The sequence below is a fragment of the Apostichopus japonicus genome, chromosome 10 (genome assembly GCF_037975245.1).
Source record: "Apostichopus japonicus isolate 1M-3 chromosome 10, ASM3797524v1, whole genome shotgun sequence".
Classification (NCBI taxonomy): Eukaryota; Metazoa; Echinodermata; class Holothuroidea; order Aspidochirotida; family Stichopodidae; genus Apostichopus; species Apostichopus japonicus.
The window spans coordinates 12,192,895-12,214,978 of record NC_092570.1 but is presented as its reverse complement, the minus strand read 5'-3'; the positions used below and the strand labels follow the sequence as shown (position 1 = coordinate 12,214,978).

Genomic DNA, 22,084 nt, shown 5'->3' with positions numbered 1-22,084 from the left:
TACTATAAATACAAATCATACGCAGTTGCACACAAGGCGGAAGTCTAGCTTGTCCTTGTCCGTACAGCATTTCCACGTTACTTTTAATTCCAATGATACGTAGAGATGCATAGCGGTAAATTATGATTAATAATTCTTAAGACAATTCTGAAAGGTAATTTTTCTCTTTATCATAGTTTTAAATAATAAAAAAAATGTTGTTTATAGCATTTTAAATCATGAAAATGAACAATTATGGTCTACATTTGATATGAAAAACAATAAATTATAGCATAGTGTTGTTACTTAAGTCATGTGATTGATGACCCGCCACATTCAAAACTACAACACGTAAACAAGATACTGATCTCTAGCTACTGGCCCAACAGTAATATCCATGACAGATCCATCTAGGGAGGTCTATCACTGAAGTTTGAAGGAATAGCGTCACAAAAGGCACACATAAAGTGTTAGATTCTCCGTCAGTTGTCTAGTAGGGTGGATGACCATAAATATTAGTAAGTAATCCCAGTTAATGTAGTATAAGAGTAAGTCTAAGAACATATATCAGTAGGTACAGTAAACTTAGGAGGGCTATTCAAGGCACAGACACTCCCAACTATGGCCACACAGTAATGTATATCCTATATATCTATCAGTGTTAGGCTGTTACTAGTCCTCACTTGCCTACCTGCCTAACGTCCCATTCCCAATCTCCTGAGTAGTAGCTTAGCAGTACTTAGTAAGCAAAGCCTACACTATGCAAGTTTGCTGCATGCCTAGCTGACTCTAACGGTAGGCCTAAACTTATGCCTTGACTGGTAGTAAAATTGTTCACTTATATATTAGATTAAATTGTCCAGCTAGGTAGGCTATAAAGTTAAGTAAGGGAGTTAAGTAAGGTAGGCTGTAAAGTTAAGTCCTGACAACAAAAAGCATGTGAGCGCACACATGTCACATGAATAAAGGACACTTTTTGACCTTTAGATAGGCTTATCCTACAACATTTTATGTGGTTAATTCAATTATGAATTCAAGTTATAAAGTATAAACTACTATAGCATAGGCCTACTAGTAAGATAGTTAGATGCACATGATTTTATGTAGCAATTTTTTGAGTAATGTAAAGTAACTTTCAAATGTAAAACATTGAACCTCTTCAAATCTTGACTTACCACTTCTCTCTTTAGTAAATGACAACCTGATTTTGACAGATGCTAAATATCAGTTTCTTTCTTACACTTACAGAAATGTCTTTGCAGAACCATGTTACAGAGGAGGGATTTTGTACCCCAACTCACCCTTCAAGACACAGTAGGACACCTTTCTTAAATCGATCTTCCACAGACCAGTCACCAGTAATCACAATACCAGCCTCACCTTTCATGGAGAGACTTGGATATGGTACAGGCGTGTCTGTTTACTTGCTTGAAAGGTAGGCTGGTCATAGTTCTATGTTTGTAGGAGTAATAAAAGTTTATCTTTGAACATTTCAAGCAGAATGCACAACCCTTCCACAATGACCCATGTCACCTGTTCATGATTGTTAATGCTTGAAAGAGACAATCACATGTGAAAGAGAAGTTTCCTTGCAAGCATCAGCTACATCCCTGCCATCTAGAGTAGAGCACCTAACCTTAAAGCCTTCAATGACTCATATCATATTTATCATACTTCACTTCATCATATATACGAAAAATATATATTATGCTTAATTCATATTCTTGATTTATATCAGATAACCATATGCTCTTTCAATACTTATATTACAATTTGCCCTATCATTATAAGCATGTCCCACTTTATGATTGCTGTCACATGACTATATCCCATTTCAGCCTAAGAACATCAACTTTGAAGGTTTTGAAGAGAAATACAGTAGCTGTGCTTAATTTGAGAAGTTTCAAGTTTCTTAAGTATACTTACAATCCACACAGATGCTGAGATTTTCAACCATCTGACATAAATATTTGGCACAAGAGATGCTGTTTTATTCTTATACTTATTACTTCCATTGTATTCCCATATTTGTTAATTCCCTTTTATTTTACTTCTTCGTTCTTTCTTTCTTCCCTCTACAGGAGTCCTCGAAAAAGTGGGTTTGCTAGATCTCCATGGGCAGTAAAAAAAGTGAAGGCATACAAAACTGCTACAGCAGATATTAATACAGAGAAAAGACTAAAACGAGAGGCTGAACTCCTGCAGGTTTGTGTCTCAATATAATGAGACATTACAATTAGGGCATTTGTACTACTTTTAATCAAAGAATTGAATAATTAAATAACCTAAATATACAACTTGTTTAAGTTGTTTCTTTTGAGGCAAGTACACCTTGGCCTGTGGGTGTTCAGGTGTGTGTGACACCCAGCTCCCAAACAAGATTATACATCTCAAGAAAGCAAACATCATTTTTAAAATATTTATTTGAAGATGTGATCATGTAATTATACTTGATTGCAAATACTTCAAGATTGAAATGTGGCAACATGTCCTTCACAGAAATTCAAACATGAGTCAATAATTGGCTATCGTGGCTTCAGCAGATCTGCTGATGGAACTCTCTGCCTCTCTATGGAAAATGGAGAGAAGAGCTTAATGGACCTGATTGAAATGAGGAGCGAAAATGGAGAAGGTAAGAGATGAGGTTGAATGTTGCAGAAGGGTTCAATTATTTCCTTGGCGAAATTGCCATCTTTCACTCCAAGAACAGTTTTTCTAGTTGCAGGGGCATCTGACAGAACCCAGAAGTTTCCTACAAGCTTTGAAATCAAAGCCAGTTCTGATCCTTACCTATCTGGCACATACCAGACACATTTTCTCCTTGGGGACATCTTTGTAAAAAAAATCAGAATGCTGTCATCAATTGCAGTAAAACTAGATATGGTGCTCATACTTATTCATAAGTGCTATTACTGTTGTGTGTGGTCAAGGCAGCAGTAGGTTTGAAAGTTGTAGTAGCTGTCCCTTTCCTTCCATGTGCAAAATTCATGTTGTACGACAATTCAGCTCCTGCCTAAGACTAGTCATTCCAGAGCCGGCATTTCTGGATGCTCTCCAGGTGAGGTCGCTCAATACATTATGTGAGGTGCACAGTTTATGTAGCACCTGAATGAACACTTTGGGGAGGGGGCAGTGATTTAAAGAGGATGGTGGTAGTGCAAAATGGACTGAACAACAGAGAAGAATGGTAATCATTGGTTTAACACTGATACAGGTAAGTTCTTTGCTTGTAAAGACTTAGGCCATTAAAGTTTTGGGATATTTTTTATCATCCCTACAGATCCGTTTCCTGCCCGGGATGTTTTGAAAGTAGCCCTAGCTGTGGCTAAGGCTTTATCATACATTCATAATGAACACAAAGTCCTTCATGGAGACTTGAAAAGTGCAAACGTTCTCATCCAGGGCGATTTTGAAAAAATAAAACTCTGTGACTTTGGTGTGTCTGTGAAAATGAAAGATGATTTATCAGACATCATGGTGAGTTTTTGTTCACATTCTTCACAATGTATGTATAACAGCTAATTAAGATTTCAGTCACATAGCCCCCTGCTTAATAGGAACTCTTAAGATACTTGCTTTTATTAACAGCAGCAATCAAATTTATATATTTGGATTGCCAATAATTTTGTTATTCTCTATTGTAATTTTTTTTCCTACTAATTTCTCATTTAGTTGTCATTTTTTATTCCTTGTCAAAGAAAAAAGGAATCTCTGTTATGGCGTGTTGGTGTGTGTGACGCTACTTGTCAACCCAACGTCTCAAGAAGGGTACCCTTTTGTGATCTCATACTTGGCATGTGGATACCCATATTGAGTACAACAACCCTATTGTTTTTGGTGGAGGTGAAAGCTTATTTGGGGTCATCAGAGGTCAAAATGTGAAAACCTTGTAAACACTATATCTCAAGAAGATAAAATTTGATGAATCTCATACTTAGTGTGTGGGTACCCCATATTGAGTAGAAGAACTGTATTGTTTTTCGTGGAGGTAAAGGTCATTTGAGGTCACCAGAGGTCAAATGGTGAAAACCTTTTAAACAATATATATCAAGCAGGAAAACATGTCTGGATCTTATATCTGGCATGTAATATTATGCCCAAAATGCAAGAGGCTGATTTATGACCATTTTAACATGACATCAATTCGTTTGATCTGCTATTATTAAATTAGTCTGTGGGGCATACAACAATCCTACTAAAAATGGTGGAGATCAGAGGTCAAACTGTGATGGCCTTGTTAACATGGTACTGTATCTCGGAGGTCAAACTTTGATGATTAATACTGTGATTCATAGCTTACAATAATGTTAGTCAATGCCCATGGGATCTTAAACCTTATAAACCTAAGGGTAAACACAGTAACTTCATAATGAAAACGTGTGAATTGAAACCAGTTCTTGAAAAAGATGGGCGAGGAATCGCTGAGCCTTTTAGCTTTCTGGTTTTAATTTGCTTATAAGTAGTTGAGTATAAACGACACAATCAAAACCAGTGCAATGATAACTTTCAGTTAATTTCCTGAAGTTTATACATACATAACTGAAAATTAATGTTCTGTTTATAAGAGAGTGCAGAAGAGTAGTGCAGAGGCAAATTAATGTTTGGGTGATGAAAGAGCAAAAGTTCTAAGCATTATTCAATTCCTTTATATATATTTTTTTATATACCAACTTTTGTACCAGGTGTGATATCATAGAACCAAAATGTTTTGGACATTGTTTCAACTTTGCTTTGGTGATGCAAGCGTTTCATAATCCCAATGACTTTAGTGTAGTGTATTCTAAACTTAGGCATCCCATACTGTAGTTGAGTAAGAAGATTGGATGTACATTCTAAAGAAAACATTGGCTGTGTGCATCTATGACATCACACATGTTTGCTTCAAGTTTAGTTATGATAATTTCACTTGTATGTCAAAACACAACATTTGGTGGAATAACATGCAAATTTCACCTCGATGATTAGTTTATATTCTTCTTCCAAAGATAAATTTTCCTGTGGACCGACCATTTAAACCTAACTTTGCTAAGACCACTGTGGTGGGAAGTTATTGCATTCTTGAAATGTGGGCAAATGTGTTAGATCAATATATCAAAACATGGTAATCATCCCAATTCCCATATTATGTTCCTGACAAATAGTTGAAAGGATGTGAAAATGCCTTATTTTATTCTTCCGATTGATCTAAATATTTTGTCTCAATTTCTGTTCTTGAAGGATGAAAGCGAGTACTACATCGGTACTGAACCTTGGAGTGCCAAGGAAGTCATAATTGGAGACAGAATAACAGATAAAACAGACATCTTTGCGTTTGGATTGGTATTGTGGGAGATGCTGGCATTAACTATACCACACACTCATTTACTTGGTGAGTCATTTATTTACAAACGCATTAACTAGTCCTTGGTAAATTCACTATTTCTTCCCCAATTTTGGTGACTTTTCAATAGTGATCTGTTAAAGCTGGCTGATGCTTTGCAAAGTGAAGTTGCTAATTTGTAAGTAGAAGTTCATAAATATTCTTTATTAAAAGCAGAAATCTATGTTTGCAATTTTTGTTGGTATATTTGTATAAAATTTATTTTGTGGTACTTGTTACTTATGAGCTTTTACAGTATTCCTATTGTCCAACAGGAGAACTAATCTGGTTACACAGAAAAAGCACCGTTACATTGCCTACTGTACATACCACTAACTTTAATCGACTTGCACTTTAAGTTGATGAAACCATCAGCTAAAGATATTTCTTATGTTCAACAAGCAACTGTGCCAAATGGATGCAACAGAAAATTTAGGCTTTTCAAAGGACCAAAACTTCTATCAACTTGTCCTTAAAAATATGAATGAGAAACTTATCATACCCAACTGGATCTAGGATAAATCTATAAACTCTACCTTCATCACTAATGTTCTAACATTTCTCTATTTGTTTGTGACCTCCCTGTTATTCCATGTGTGTTTGTTGACAATTTTCTACTACAAAGACTGAAATCAAGCTTTTATCTAAGGTTTATCATTTACAGTAAAATAACTCTATCAAATACACCTATATCAACTCTCCTCTACCGATACCAAATTTTCAGGATTCTCCCTTATCCATCTGTGATTTTATGTTATAGAAAAGTTTCTTATGATATGCAAGGATTTTAAATTGGTTCATATAATTGGTCAAACACAAGAGAGTTTTTTAATTAGTAGCCAAGATTTAGGAATGTGGATAAGCAAATTTTGACTGATGCTTTGGTTCAAATTTGTCAACCATATGTGATCCACTCTTCACAAAAAGCTACTGAACAACAATTTACCTGCATTTATTCTATAGCTCAGTAATATGTCAAGGAATCACAAGGCAGCTGTGTATGTAGCTGACCCTCTGTACTGCTTACCGACAATGTCTAAAGAGGGCGAGGCTTGCCATGTTTGAAATGTAGCATTTTCCCAGTATTCAAGATTTGAAGACAACTACTTGGTTTGTTTAATGCTACATTAGTGTAGGGCCTCTGAAAACCCTTAAGTTGAAGTTCATCATTTCAAACCGACCCTATCACAACCACTGTACCTAGGTCTATTTTGCATATAAGATTTTGGCGTAAGATTCCAGTTGTAAAAGAATTTGCCTTTTATAACTTCACGTAAAGCTGGGGGGGTATTTACAAAGTTTTCAACAACTTATACTCTGTTGTTTTTTTCACTAAAACATAAAATCACTTTGGATATCATTTTCATTAGGTGATGAAAATGATGACAGTATGGATGCCACCTGGGATGAATCTAAGTATCTTGAGGCCCTCGGAAGCAGACCTCCACTACCAGACATCAACTATGATGATAACTACCTCCCTGTACTGGAATTACTTACCATTTGTACCGATGAAGATCCCAATCGAAGACCAACAGCAAAAGAAATAGTAAACATGTTGGAGTAAAAACTGATGGAAGAATGCACTGGTTTAGAGAGAGGAAAACAATTCTCCAAGAGAATTTGAATTAGGATATCAGTGCTGCACCCAAATATGCTAGAAGACCACTCATAGGTTCTCTGCTCTGCTCTGTGATTAAGGGACAAGCTGGGACAAGCTCTGTGATTAAGATTGAGAATTAATTTAGAACCTGGGGTTAACATGGCAATGTGTAGTTGGGGCAATACAAATATTGGGGGGTCAAGTGAAATACTTCACAAGTAGAGGATGTCACCTGAAGTGCAGGGTGTTCCATCAATCTGTAGTAATGTCTATCTTAGATATAAAGACTTTTAATACCACTCTGTTGCCTTTTCCATCATATGCCATAAATAGATGGTATCATTTTGAGTCAATGCTAGATGTACATTTGACATTTGCCATGTTTGAAACTTTGCTGTGCCCTCTTTAAACTTTACTACTAATATTTGATCATGGTTTAATGTGCTATTTGATTCACTGAACAGTTTCATTAAATACCAGCAAATGGCTTTGTGATTCCTTGCCACACCTTCAGGCATTAACCTCTGTTGACTGAAAATGACTGTTGACCTTACAAAGTTACATAATAACCAGAAAACGAAATCGTTTAGTGGTTGCCCAAACATATTCATAGCGTGGTAAGCCATACTTGTTAATATTCATAAACTTGTGCACACCCAAATGAAGAGGGAATATCTATTGACTAATGTGGCAACATATAAAGGAAGGTACCAGGAATCATGTTGGCAAAGTCTATTTAGTCTATTAAACTTTCCACGTCCATGAAGGATACATTAAGTACTAACGATGTTGAAATTTTCTTTAAATTGTTTACCTTACTCTATGCAGACGACACTTTTGTATTAGCTGAAAGTGAAACCGTACTTCACAATGCTCTTGATGGGGTTAAAACGTATTGTGATACCTTTCAATTGACTGTAAACCCGGCTAAAACTATAATATTTGTATTTTCAAGGGGAAAAATTAGGCTAAAAATCAAGCTTTACCTCTGTGTGTTGTACCTGTAGTTGAAATTGTTGATGATTATTGTTATCTGGTTTGTACTTTTAACTAACAGTAGATTTTCAAAGGCTGTTAATAAACAAGTGAATCAAGCTAGACGTGCCCTTTTGAGCATATAGTGTAAATCTTATAACCTACAGCTCCCATTAGATTTACAAGTTAAGCTGTTTGATCAACTGGTTCTTCCTGTTCTGCTCTATGGATGTGAGATCAGGGGCTTTGATGATTTCAGCCAAGTTGAAGCTTAAAATTCTGTAAACAAATTCTTAAAGTATACTCCGAATTGCATAGCATATGGTGAATTAGGACGTCACTCGCAAGCTGATTAGTACAATCGAGGCAAGAATGGTAATTTTTGGTGTAGAACTGTAAATAGCAGTGAGTATCAATTATCGCTCAGATGTACAAGTTCCTTAGGGCTCTCCACGATCAAAGTATTTATTCGTCTCCTTGGTTAGGCAAAGTTAAAAGTATTCTTGACAAAGCCAGAATGTTGTATGTGTGGAACCTATGTATGCGGCCAGCCAAATTCATTATTCTTCTGACCCTATTATATCCCAAGCATGTTTAAGTAAAAAAATTAAAATAAGACTAGGTGACATATATAAACAGGAGTGTCTTGCCAATGTCAATAGTAATTCGCATTGTAAAGTGTATAGAATGTTCAAGACCAACATTGAATTCGATAAGTATTTGGAACCCTCGATTTCCGGAACCGTAACTATTTCAGTAAATATCATATATTCCGATTATTTCTGGAAGATACCAAGATATTGTGTTTCATGATTGGATATGTAATTTATGTAACAGTATTAAATAAGGTGATGAATTTCTTTACATTTTCGAGTGCCCAGCCTTTAATAAAGAAAGAAATCTTACTTAAAACCGTATTTCAGAGCAAGACCCAGTTCAATTGGCATGATCTTTTTCAATCGAAGTCTAAAGTTGTTATTTCCAACTTAACTCATTTTTGTGCTAACATAATAAAAACCTTCTCGTAATGTCTATTGCTAGTGCTTACTGTAGTGCTGGTGCCACACTTTCAGATATTCTATCTGTAATCTTATACCTCTATTTTGTCTTGTATCTCTCTTGTGACTGCCATCAAATTATGTTATGTGTTATCTCTATTTGTTGTTGTATTTATGTCTCTTATACCTCCTTGGAGGATACAGAGAAAATAAACTGAAACTGAACCTAACCAAATATGACGTTTATTCAACTTGTTGAGATGTTGTGTTTACAATCTAGCCATAACATGCACAGATACATACACACGTCAGCATGAACTGCAAGGGTAACTGAACCTCTGGCATCGTAACCAAAAAGGAGGTTTATACAATCATTTCTGACATTGTAAGACAAATTTCTAACATTGTTAGACAAATTTGAAGTCCTTGAGGCAAGTGTATAAATCGGCAGAGACCCTTCACCTGCAATCGAGTCTGAACAATAATTTAGTTTTTGTCTGGGAGAAGAATGTGGGGGCAGGGAGTGTGGGCCTACTAAATCATCATTTCAACCTTAGTTCATGTTGTCATTTCAGTGGCTGAGTGTTCCTCATTAGCTACACCTTAGCTAATTCTTCCAAAGATCCAGATAACTATTTGTCACTCGTGAAAGTTGCTCAGAACAGTCAATCATCTCTTGATCATGTTATTACAAATAGTATGAAACAAGTATATTTGTTTTTTGGTAGAAAATGTATTTACAACTGTCAAATTATATACAAAAACAATAAAACCATAACCACCAGACTTCCTCTTTCCTCATTTTCTAAGATCATTCTTGTCCTTACCTACAATATCACCAAGGATGGAGCAGTAAGTGTTAACAATGTCTGTGAAACTGTATGACTATTTGAAGTACTTAATAAATACCTGGATTATGCTATTTATTTATTTAGAGCTTAGAAAATGCTGATATAAAGCCAGTCAAAGATGGCAAAATTGCAGTATGTCTAGAAGTGATCCAAGTAATTCTCATTCACCTTTTAAAGCCTACCTCTCCTTCAGGCCACTTTTTTGAGGTATAACTTACAATATCACCTAGACGACTGGACTAGCAAATATGTAGTGTTAAGTGCAGAATCTGAAAACACTTTTTAATGGACTGGAATTGTGTTAAAACCAAAAAAAGGAACAGCATCTTAATAGTCTAATGTTTCAGTGTTCAGTATTAGATATGAGAAGTCATCATCATCAGCAGGGCATTCTTTCTACAACTACATTTAGCCGCACCCCTCCTCCCTCCTCCCCTCAACAGTCCACATTTGATTACCACAGAACAAATCATAGCTAAGTACTCGTGTTAGGTACTGCAGCATTCTTTGCACTGGACACTATGCTACATGTATTATGTACATAACGTACATAATCAAAAGATGAAGTATCAGGCATATCTTGTTCTTAATTAATATTTAAAAAAAATTAGGCACAGGCTTGTGGTGCGTTTCCAAAACAGAAATGGGTCAAAACATGAAAAGCTCATTATGTTGAATATGCAACACAGCAAAGATCTATCATTTCCAAATAATAGAGCAAAAAGAACAATTTAATAGTTCTTAAACATACCACTTATTTCAGTCACTTTATGCTAAATTCATTTATTATTTGTACAGAGAAATATTATGATTACTCTCTAATTTTGCTGTGAAGATAATAAACACAAAACATTTAATTATAGTTTATAGCATACTGACCTGTTAGGGACCTACCTTAGGGTGAAAATATGTGTGTACTCACTGCAGTACAATTAATTACTACTCACAACAGGCAATAACAAAACTAAATCTTCCTTTTTGTAAACATTCTCTTCATTTCCTTTTTACTTATAAGAGTAGAGATTGATTGAGAAAAATTGAAAGGATTTGAAAAATGCCATTTTTGGTTACTTGCCAAATATGTCAAGACAAATTTTCAGGAATATAATCGTCCAATACTTTGTACAAAATAAAAGTAACACATTCTCTTTGAACAGAGAGCTTGAAGGGAGACATCAATGTTGAGAGGATATGATCATTACACACTACACAGTCTGTTATCTCTCAAGAATTCCTGCAAAATATTCTCAAGAGAATTTGAGGTATTGGTTTGAAGAACCAATAAATGTGAGATTGAGCCATCATCCCAGTGAGTCATCATTCCCATGAGTCATCATTCAAGTGAGTCATCATTCGAGTGAGTCATCATCCGAGTGAGTCATCATCCCGGTGAGTCATCATCCCGGTGAGTCATCATTGCAGTGAGTCATCATCCGAGTGAGTCATCATCCCGGTGAGTCATCATCCGAGTGAGTCATCATCCCGGTGAGTTATCATCCCAGTGAGTCATCCTCCGCAAGTACTTGATCATGCACCAATTCAACAACATACGATTATGTAACAATGGTTACTTATTAGTTCGGTTCTCTGCACACCTACATGTTTGCCCTCAGTCTTTAATGTTGCTGCTAATGCCAGAAGTAACTATTTGCAGATCACCTGAGAAACAATAAGCAAAAGATACATCAGATCATATTGTGTGACAAGCATATAAACAAGTTGTTTTGGTCAGGATTTTGAAGTTTTTTAATACCTAAACACCAAAACAAAGTAGGTTTACTGTGAAATAGAGGAGCAGATAAAGGTTTAAATATCATTTGTGGAAGTACTAGGCCTACATGAGCTTTCTAGACATAACTATTAAGTGGTAACCATCCCAGTTGTGACTTGCCATATAAATGTAAGCCAACACAAACATTCTGTTAAGTAGCCAATTCTGAGAATTCTTACACATACCTTTTGCCACACGCCTGAAGAGAATTGTTTTATTTCTCACAACTACTTTAAGAAGTTACTATGACAAACAAAGATTGATCCAACTTTAAAATAAATTAGTTATCTTCAATTGAAGACTGAACAGATAACCTTTTGAACTTTCAATGAGGATGCTAAGTACTGGATATTTATCAACTTCTACCTGTCTCTTGTGGTCAGAGAAATTTTCTTTGGCATGATAAAAACATAATGAACCTTCCAGGAGGTGTGCTGACTTCAAATGATCTTTGAGCCCGACTAAAACAATAGAACAACCTGTACTCATTAAAGTGAAGCTACATGTCACGTATGACCCATGAGCCCCACTAAAACAATAGTATAACCTGTACTCATTAAAGTGAAGCCACATGTCACATATGACCCATGAGCCTCACTAAAACAATAGAACAACCGGTACTCATTAAAGTGAAGCTACATGTCACGTATGACCCATGAGTCCCACTAAAACAATAGAACAACCTGTACTCATTAAAGTGAAGCTACATGTCATGTATGACCCATGAGTCCCACTAAAACAATGGAACAACCTGTACTCATTAAAGTGAAGCTACATGTCACGTATGACCCATGAGTCCCACTTAAACAATAGAACAACCTGTACTCATTAAAGTGAAGCTACATGTCACGTATGACCCATGAGTCCCACTAAAACAATAGAACAACCTGTACTCATTAAAGTGAAGCTACATGTCACGTATGACCCATGAGCCCCACTAAAACAATAGAACAACCTGTACTCATTAAAGTGAAGCTACATGTTACGTATGACCCATGAGTCCCACTTAAACAATAGAACAACCTGTACTCATTAAAGTGAAGCTACATGTCACGTATGACCCATGAGTCCCACTTAAACAATAGAACAACCTGTACTCATTAAAGTGAAGCTACATGTCACGTATGACCCATGAGCCCCACTAAAACAATAGAACAACCTGTACTCATTAAAGTGAAGCTACATGTCACGTATGACCCATGAGTCCCACTTAAACAATAGAACAACCGGTACTCATTAAAGTGAAGCTACATGTCACGTATGACCCATGAGTCCCACTTAAACAATAGAACAACCTGTACTCATTAAAGTGAAGCTACATGTCACGTATGACCCATGAGTCCCACTAAAACAATAGAACAACCTGTACTCATTAAAGTGAAGCTACATGTCACGTATGACCCATGAGTCTCACTTAAACAATAGAACAACCTGTACTAAGCTACATGTCACGTATGACCCATGAGTCCCACTTAAACAATAGAACAACCTGTACTCATTAAAGTGAAGCTACATGTCACGTATGACCCATGAGTCCCACTAAAACAATAGAACAACCTGTACTCATTAAAGTGAAGCTACATGTCACGTATGACCCATGAGTCCCACTAAAACAATAGAACAACCGGTACTCATTAAAGTGAAGCTACATGTTACGTATGACCCATGAGTCCCACTTAAACAATAGAACAACCGGTACTCATTAAAGTGAAGCTACATGTCACGTATGACCCATGAGCCCCACTAAAACAATAGAACAACCTGTACTCATTAAAGTGAAGCTACATGTCACGTATGACCCATGAGCCCCACTAAAACAATAGTATAGCCTGTACTCATTAAAGTGAAGCTACATGTCACGTATGACCCATGAGCCCCACTAAAACAATAGTATAACCTGTACTCATTAAAGTGAAGCTACATGTCACGTATGACCCATGAGCCCCACTAAAACAATAGAACAACCTGTACTCATTAAAGTGAAGCTACATGTCACGTATGACCCATGAGCCCCACTAAAACAATAGAACAACCTGTACTCATTAAAGTGAAGCTACATGTCACGTATGACCCATGAGCCCCACTAAAACAATAGTATAACCTGTACTCATTAAAGTGAAGCTACATGTCACGTATGACCCATGAGCCCCACTAAAACAATAGAACAACCTGTACTCATTAAAGTGAAGCTACATGTCACGTATGACCCATGAGCCCCACTAAAACAATAGAACAACCTGTACTCATTAAAATGAAGCTACATGTCACGTATGACCCATGAGCCCCACTAAAACAATAGAACAACCTGTACTCATTAAAGTGAAGCTACATGTCACGTATGACCCATGAGTCCCACTAAAACAATAGAACAACCTGTACTCATTAAAGTGAAGCTACATGTCACGTATGACCCATGAGCCCCACTAAAACAATAGAACAACCTGTACTCATTAAAGTGAAGCCACATGTCACATATGACCCATGAGTCCCACTAAAACAATAGTATAACCTGTACTCATTAAAGTGAAGCTACATGTCACGTATGACCCATGAGTCCCACTAAAACAATAGAACAACCTGTACTCATTAAAGTGAAGATACATGTCACATATGACACTTATCTACATTGCACTTATGTTTCAAGGTTCCTGGATTCACCTTTAAGTGGCTTTTGACCCTTCAACAAAGTGTATGCCGATCATAACATTAATATATCTTGCATATACAAACTGTGACCCTTCTATTTTTTCTTGAGCTAAAGAGCTACTTGAGATATTTTGCCATCTGCTTACCTCAAATGTACTCATGATAAGGAAGCCACATGTCAAGCATCACATTTGTAAACACTTCACTCACTGTATATTGTTCACAAGGTTTGCAGGTTTCCACCTCTTTTGACCTGAGCCACAACACTTGAAGAAAGTTTGTAAATCATGATGGTACCAAATAGCCCCTACTCCAAACTGTATAGCTTGTTCCATTGCTGAGGTACTCAATACACACATTTATTCCTTTTATTTGAGAACATGAATTATGTAAATAATATGTCAGAGTGTAGGAATTTCCTTGTGTTTGAATTTTTAATATGTTAGTCAGGCACATTCACAGTACCAGAGCAAAATTGTGTTGAAGTGACTGGATGATACCCAGCATGTCTATCCAGTGATGAAATTACATCAACATAGGAAGAGCATAAGTTTATAAACAATACTTACCAGCAGATGGGGACTCAGGCATGTCGAATTCTAACTTTTTGACAGGAGTGCGTGATTCCTCTAAACCCTCAATATCCACTAAAGAATCAGCAGGATTGCCCACAGAATTCAACATGTTTAGAGACATTTCTGAGAATAGAGAAAAGAAAGAATGTCTGAATATGAATCCTTAGCAGTAGGAGAGACCACCTGGAACTCTCAGGCAAGTAAAGCCTTCTCCTGCCAGGTAAAATGGCATACAAGAAATGTAATGTGGGTTTATCTTGTTCACACCCACAATGCTTCTCCCTCTCATTCCATTCATGGTATTTCTGCATCTGAAATGTTATGTGGGTTCATCTTTGTTCACACCCACAATGCTTCTCCCTCTCATTCCATTCATGGTGTTTCTGCATCTGAAATGTTATGTGGGTTTATCTTGTTCACACCCACAATGCTTCTCCCTCTCATTCCATTCATGGTGTTTCTGCATCTGAAATGTTATGTGGGTTCATCTTGTTCACACCCACAATGCTTCTCCCTCTCATTCCATTCATGGTGTTTCTGCATCTGAAATGTTATGCGGGTTCATCTTTGTTCACACCCACAATGCTTCTCCCTCTCATTCCATTCATGGTGTTTCTGCATCTGAAATGTTATGTGGGTTCATCTTTGTTCACACCCACATTGCTTCTCCCTCTCATTCCATTCATGGTGTTTCTGCATCTGAAATGTTATGTGGGTTCATCTTTGTTCACACCCACAATGCTTCTCCCTCTCATTCCATTCATAGTGTTTCTGCATCTGAAATGTTATGTGGGTTCATCTTTGTTCACACCCACAATGCTTCTCCCTCTCATTCCATTCATAGTGTTTCTGCATCTGAAATGTTATGTGGGTTTATCTTTGTTCACACCCACATTGCTTCTCCCTCTCATTCCATTCATGGTGTTTCTGCATCTGAAATGTTATGTGGGTTCATCTTTGTTCACACCCACAATGCTTCTCCCTCTCATTCCATTCATGGTGTTTCTGCATCTGAAATGTTATGTGGGTTTATCTTGTTCACACCCACAATGCTTCTCCCTCTCATTCCATTCATGGTGTTTCTGCATCTGAAATGTTATGTGGGTTCATCTTGTTCACACCCACAATGCTTCTCCCTCTCATTCCATTCATGGTGTTTCTGCATCTGAAATGTTATGTGGGTTCATCTTTGTTCACACCCACAATGCTTCTCCCTCTCATTCCATTCATAGTGTTTCTGCATCTGAAATGTTATGTGGGTTTATCTTGTTCACACCCACAATGCTTCTCCCTCTCATTCCATTCATGGTGTTTCTGCATCTATCTCTTTAATACAACCTTTACCCCCCCTTCCCCAACCCACACCAATAATATCTGAATACTTTCATCCAATCTTCACTCCCCACCTCAATTCTACTTCTCTGATAATCTAGTTTGCTGCCAATTCATTTCAACTGTCACACAGTTTAAAAACAAATATATTTTTCTAGTGTGAATCCTACTAATCAATTGATAGTGGCTGAATACACTCCTATTTTGTACCTGTAACTTGGAACATTTAATACAATAACCATCATGGGTTTCTTTCTGGAACAGCAACAAAGAATTCTTACCTTGCTTTTGTCTTTTGAGAGGGGGTTCATCTGTGGAACCAGCAAGAGTGACGGGTACAGGCATCTCATTAGTTGATGATGCTGTACTCTCTGATAAAGATGGAGATGGTTTAGACCTTTTCTGGGCAGAAGGTTGCTTGTCTAATTGTTCATAGTTTTTCCTTCTGATTGCAGCTCTTATTTGGGAACTGTGGAAGAAACAGACAGATTAAGTTACCATTGAAATATTTATCAAGTGTTGAGATGAACATCACATTAAATTATCTAATGACTATCATACTGGTAAAGTACCCCAAAGAATAGTTCTGGGCACACCACCATACCAAACCCTTCAATAATCTGTGTACAGGTTGAGAATTTTGTTTTAATATTACCCCAACTCTTAAAACCTTTAAACAGTAGTGTAGGAACATGTTTATGATGTCACTGATTCACATAATCTGAAGTGTTGTAATAATGTGAAGTTTGCTTTTACTGCATCCACTTACCAACAGTGTAGTGATATAATTAGTGACACATACACAGTATGTTGTACTCAAACCCATGATTTGTATCTGAGTTGTAAATAAGCCTATTTTAAGATTGTTCAAAAATATACAAATTTGATCAAGTCTGATGAAGTTGGGATGGTGAAAAGGCTTTTTCAGAGCCTTCAAAGGTTTAAATAGATCTACCACGTAGCCATTTGCACAGTGTTTTCATGAACTTGCACGAGATCAAGCCAAGGTGTGGAGTATGGAAGCAAAGTACTCCATGACATGACAGTTGTGCTGTTAGTACATCTCTTTAGTGATCTATTGTATCTTTCAAATGCTAGTGTTGTGCTTTCCTTTCAATAAGCATGGGGAAAATCTCTTAACTTAAGTAAACACTTTAATGTTCCCTTTTAAAAATCTCTTTCAAAAACCAACTAGCTGAACCGTGCTTCATACAGTTACACATACTACATGGATTATATATGCATTACATGTTACTCTGTATAGATAACCCATAGACAGATTATAACATGCAAGGAAATTACAAATTATCAAAGAGCAATGTCAACATTTGCAAGAATGGCATTTGAACAGTGACCTAATAAAACACAGGTCCTGTGATCAAAAAAGAGAGCCATCAAACTTGGTGGCAAACCCAATGTTATGATGTCTTTGTTAGGGATGCTAGTCAGAAGCTACACTACCTAACGTTAAGGGTAAACTTTATGCCAACGATTTGTAGGGCTCAAAAACTAGTTAAATCTTTTATCCTTTCCCACATTGGATAGTTGTTCATGCAACGAAAACTAACAGTCCATATTTAAAACAAAGTGGCTATTCTTACGACTAGTCGTAACAATAAATCCCTTTTACGTATGCGCAGTTGCTTTAACGCAGCTATTTTTACGACTAGGAGTACTATTTTTACGACTAGGAGTACTATTTTTACGACTAGGAGTAACAATATTTCCCGGTTAGGGGTTGGGTTAGGTTAGGGGTAAGGGTTAGGGTTACCGCTACTACATGCGAAGTTGCTTTATTTACTTTATAGCGCATGAATTCGCCAATGTCGTAAGAATTGTTACGACTAGTCGTAAGAATAGCCACGGCCTATTTAAAACGTTCACCTCACTTTGAATAAAAACTTAACCTTTGTTTTTCATTTAAAATGTTATGCTCGACCACTCATGCAATAAGGAATAAATTCTTACACAGTCCTTGTTTTCACCATGTCGCTGATCTTGTGCAAATCTTCTCCAAAACGCTTAACAGCATTTCGTAATGTCTGTAATTCTTCGTCACTCCACTTGCCACTAGACAAATAACAGAAACAATAAATCAAAATAAAATAAAACTGTTAGCAAACTGCTTATCCACTAGAGAGCCTGTGTAGGAGAAATGTGTAAACGTAAGTCATTTAGCCTCTGAAGAAGATCCTGCTAGGATTGAAACGTCAGACCAACTTACTTTTACACACACTTTTCATTTAGCCTCTGAAGAAGATCCTGCTAGGATCAAAAAGTCAGGCCAACTTACTTTTACACAGTAACAATAAATGTCAGTTAAATAGAAAACAACTCTTAAAAGTAGATGATTTAAGTGATTTACAACAATTACCTGCTCCTAATTATCAATTTATCAACCACTCGATGCCAATGAATATACTTTGTATTTAACAATTTGAAGTCAACATTTACCGATCAACTGCGAGCTTTGAAATTATGCCTTACTGTAATTTCATCCTTTTGGTAAGAATTTGATGGACCAAAATTACTGATGCTTCCAGTTACCAGTCATTTCTTCAGCAGTTAAATCTGGTACCAACAGATTATGCCAAGTTTAATTCAACTTTATGTAACAATAACACCAGAACAATTGAAAACAAAACTTTAATTCTAGACCACTATGTACAGTTCTATTCAATATCAAAATATGCAATCTGGTCACATAGCACACAGAAAAATATTGGCTGGAGCAACTACATAATGCTTCTTGTGTTTTGTTAACTACTTCACTGTGACTGATCAGTGCAGTGATGTATATTACTGTACCATAAACAGTCCTGTTTCATCACTGAAAAAAAAACTCATTTCCATGTCTGACGAACCAGTAATTCCAATAGATCCCAACAATTAAAGGATGACTTTAGGCACATAACCAAGTTTGAAATTTTAACACTGGCATTAGTCTAGGTTCTATATCTATACGACTTTCAGTTTTTGAGAAGTATATAACACATTAACATTTGATGCTCATCTTTAAAAGTGACTGGACTACTGTCAGTAGTCTAAAATGTCACATACCATAAGGATTAGGCCAGTTCCTCAGATGCAACACAAAACTCAACATTGGAAAAACATAAGACTTCTATGTCTTCAAATGGCATGTTTACAATTCATTACAAATTATTCAAGGACAAATGGTGTAATATGTCATCCAAGGTTGCTCTGTTGTTTATAGTTACTGGCAAGTTTGGTTAAGTTATCAGAATTTATAAAACAACGGATTAACATAAACACCTGCACTGAGTAGCCAGTGTCATTATTAATTCAGCCAATGGAGCATTCTTGAAATTCAACAAATTTTAAAGGCAGATATCATAAAAACTGGAATAGGAAATAACAACATTACTACAATTTTTTTTATTTGACTATGACATATGAAGACTGTAATTCTGCCTGAAGTCATCCCTTAATACCTGCCAGACAAGCAGTAAACCAACACACGACAAATCAAGCCAGACAGCTGATAATATACAATTCTTGTGAACTCTTTCAAGTTTGAGGTCTATTGAATGTTGGAATCTGTTTACCTGTTTGGAGATGGTTCATTCAGGGGATGTAACTGCATCGTCAACTCTCCCAGCCTACTAAATGCTTCTCCTGCAGCAGCAAAAATCTCTCCGACCTTCAAAAGATGCAGCAATTTAATAGTAGCGACAAGTTTTACAAACTTTCGATGTACACAAAGTAAAATTTGAATAAGTTTTAATTTTCACATAAATAATTAAATAACTCAAGTTGTTGTCTTCATTATTATCATGCAGAGAATATTGATGTAATCATCATGCTTATTAGGAATTGAGTGAGACTTTGTCCATATTTGGGGAAAGGGCCTACTCTGGGGAGGTCTACTGCTATGGAGAAATAATGCCTCAAAATAGAAAATTTCAATTCCACTTTTGCTGGGCCATATTTGGCTGCATCTTTACAGTTAACAAAGCAGCAAAATATAGGGCAAACTGCAAGTATACTACCAGCCTATACTATAGCCTAGGTGTTTAAAGGTGTCGCTATATCACTCACCTCGGGAGATGATTCTGATTAAATGTGGCATTTCGTTTGATTTGACAAAATATGACCTTGGTATATGGTCTAAAATTTACAACGCCAAGCTATATGTTATATTATATTTCGCGGAACTGCATCTTACATAAGCGTTCGACATTTCAACCGTTGTTTCTGCGACTGAGACCGCATATTTTCACGGGCTGTTACTGTACCATGTAATTCTGTGAATCCCTTACAGCAGTTAATCATCAATACAGTGACCAAATTTAAAAAAAATGTTACTGTATAGTATAAAAGAGATTACCTTTGTCGCTGAACCCATGATAACCAGTGGACTCGAGAATTGCAAGTGAAAGCTGTCTTTAACGCGGCTTCGGGCTTAAAGCGTGGGTACGGTTCAACCATAGAAATTGCTATGGGTTCAACATAGTGCCAAAGACAATACCTCCTCTGGAAAGAGTGTCACAACACCGATTTTGTGTGAGATCATACGTAACGTTATACGCAATGAACAGGAGTGAGGGCGCTTGTGAGCGCCGTGACAGGCTCAGAATAAGTTGGCTATGGTAGATCCACAATTTCTATGGGTAGATCAGAGCCTTATGTAAACGGTCGAACAACAGTAACTTCACGCAAGGGGGGGGGGGGGGGGGGGCGGGAACACTCCCGAGCAAAAGTAGTAAAAACTAGAACTGCATTTGCCTGCAAATACGCAGTATTGTAGTGCCCGTGGAGTGCTTGCAGTATTAGGAAGAACTTTTCGGTTGTTCATGGTGTTATTTTTTGGGCGGATAACACACCAGGGAGTACAGTAATGTAGGTACCTACAAAGTGAGGGCGCTTGTGAGGGCCGTGACAGGCTCAGAATAAGTTGGCTACGCAGCTAGCCTCTGAAACTACAAATGTACAGAGACTAAATGAAACTTTAAGTTTCAACGTCCAGTCATGTAGGTATCGTTCACTTGTACAGTAATGCCAATATTGTAGCGCGCACGCGCACTACGATAACAATAAAATGCAAGAAATGTCTGGGTATGATACAGCTTGCAAATACATTCCAATCAAAGTGAATTCCTCTCTGGAATTCATTTTGGCCCTTTAAAACCATACAATGAGTGTTAGCTCAGTGGTTAACGCCGGTGGCTTTCAATCATAAGGTCCCCGGTTTCGAGTCACTCCCAGATTAATGTATGTCGTCCAGTTACAGAGTTGTTAACAATTCATAATCGTGGACGTTAAATATGAATGTAAGAGACTGACTTCGGTCAGCTTGCGGCTTTAATAAACCAATGAGGCTTCTTCGCGAGTTCCTGCTTGCAGGAGGATCTAAAACACATACATACATACATTATCAGAGATTCACAAGGGCGTAGGAACCGGGGGGCTGGGGGCGCCAGCCCCCCCCCCAGTGAAAAATATGGGGGCGGAAGTATCATTCTGCCCCCCCCCCCCCGCTCCGCAAGTCAGAAAACCCCTTTTTCATTTCAAAATGAGAAAAAAATCTCATTTGGAGCACCAAATTGCATCTAAGGCCAGGTGAAAATGCTAAATTCTTTACAAAATGGAGTGGGTGAAGTGTGCTATATTGCACCAAATTGCATCTGAGGCCACCTGGAAATGCAAAAAAATTCCAAAGGGGAGGGGGACACCCCCTCCCATTAGACCCCTCCCGCAGGCCGGCCATCAGTCTTCAGCCCCCCCCCCCCACTCAAAAGTACCTTCCTACGCCACTGTCAGAGAACATAAAACTATCTGAAAAATTAAAATGCTACGAAAGAACAAGATTTTTGAACACCACAAAGGCTTTAATCACTTCTCGGCCTATTGAGCTAAGATCATGTATAGCATTAAGTTCTCCTTGTAGGGGAATTGTGATACGCACCTGACGATGGTAACACTGTCACAGTCTCGTCTGTCTAATATGATATTATGTATTATTATCATCATC

General features: G+C 37.2%; 2 protein-coding genes across 4 annotated transcripts; one reads left to right on the top strand and one right to left on the bottom strand.

Annotated features, from left to right (window-relative positions):
• The first annotated feature begins 17 nt into the window (after positions 1–17).
• LOC139975363 (lymphokine-activated killer T-cell-originated protein kinase-like) lies at positions 18–9,149 on the top strand. 3 transcript variants are annotated; one of them, XM_071983258.1, is made up of 7 exons: positions 18–154; positions 1,228–1,414; positions 2,061–2,184; positions 2,479–2,611; positions 3,260–3,456; positions 5,197–5,347; positions 6,709–9,149. In XM_071983258.1, exons 2-7 carry the CDS (start codon positions 1,230–1,232, stop codon positions 6,903–6,905), a joined length of 987 nt encoding a protein of 328 aa, XP_071839359.1. In that variant the 5' UTR covers positions 18–154; positions 1,228–1,229; the 3' UTR covers positions 6,906–9,149. The 3 variants fall into 3 exon arrangements, with proteins under 3 accessions (XP_071839359.1, XP_071839357.1, XP_071839358.1); XM_071983256.1 differs by lacking the exon at positions 18–154 and adding an exon at positions 322–497; XM_071983257.1 differs by lacking the exon at positions 18–154 and adding an exon at positions 638–774.
• A 686-nt stretch (positions 9,150–9,835) lies between these two features.
• Positions 9,836–20,598, bottom strand: LOC139975364 (BPTF-associated chromatin complex component 1-like). Its single transcript, XM_071983260.1, has 6 exons — positions 20,441–20,598; positions 19,659–19,753; positions 18,058–18,159; positions 16,371–16,558; positions 14,752–14,880; positions 9,836–11,424 (listed from the first exon to the last, which is right to left on the bottom strand). The coding sequence occupies exons 1-6, from the start codon at positions 20,456–20,458 to the stop codon at positions 11,375–11,377; spliced, it is 582 nt and encodes a 193-aa protein (XP_071839361.1). The 5' UTR covers positions 20,459–20,598; the 3' UTR covers positions 9,836–11,374.
• Positions 20,599–22,084: the final 1,486 nt, after the last annotated feature.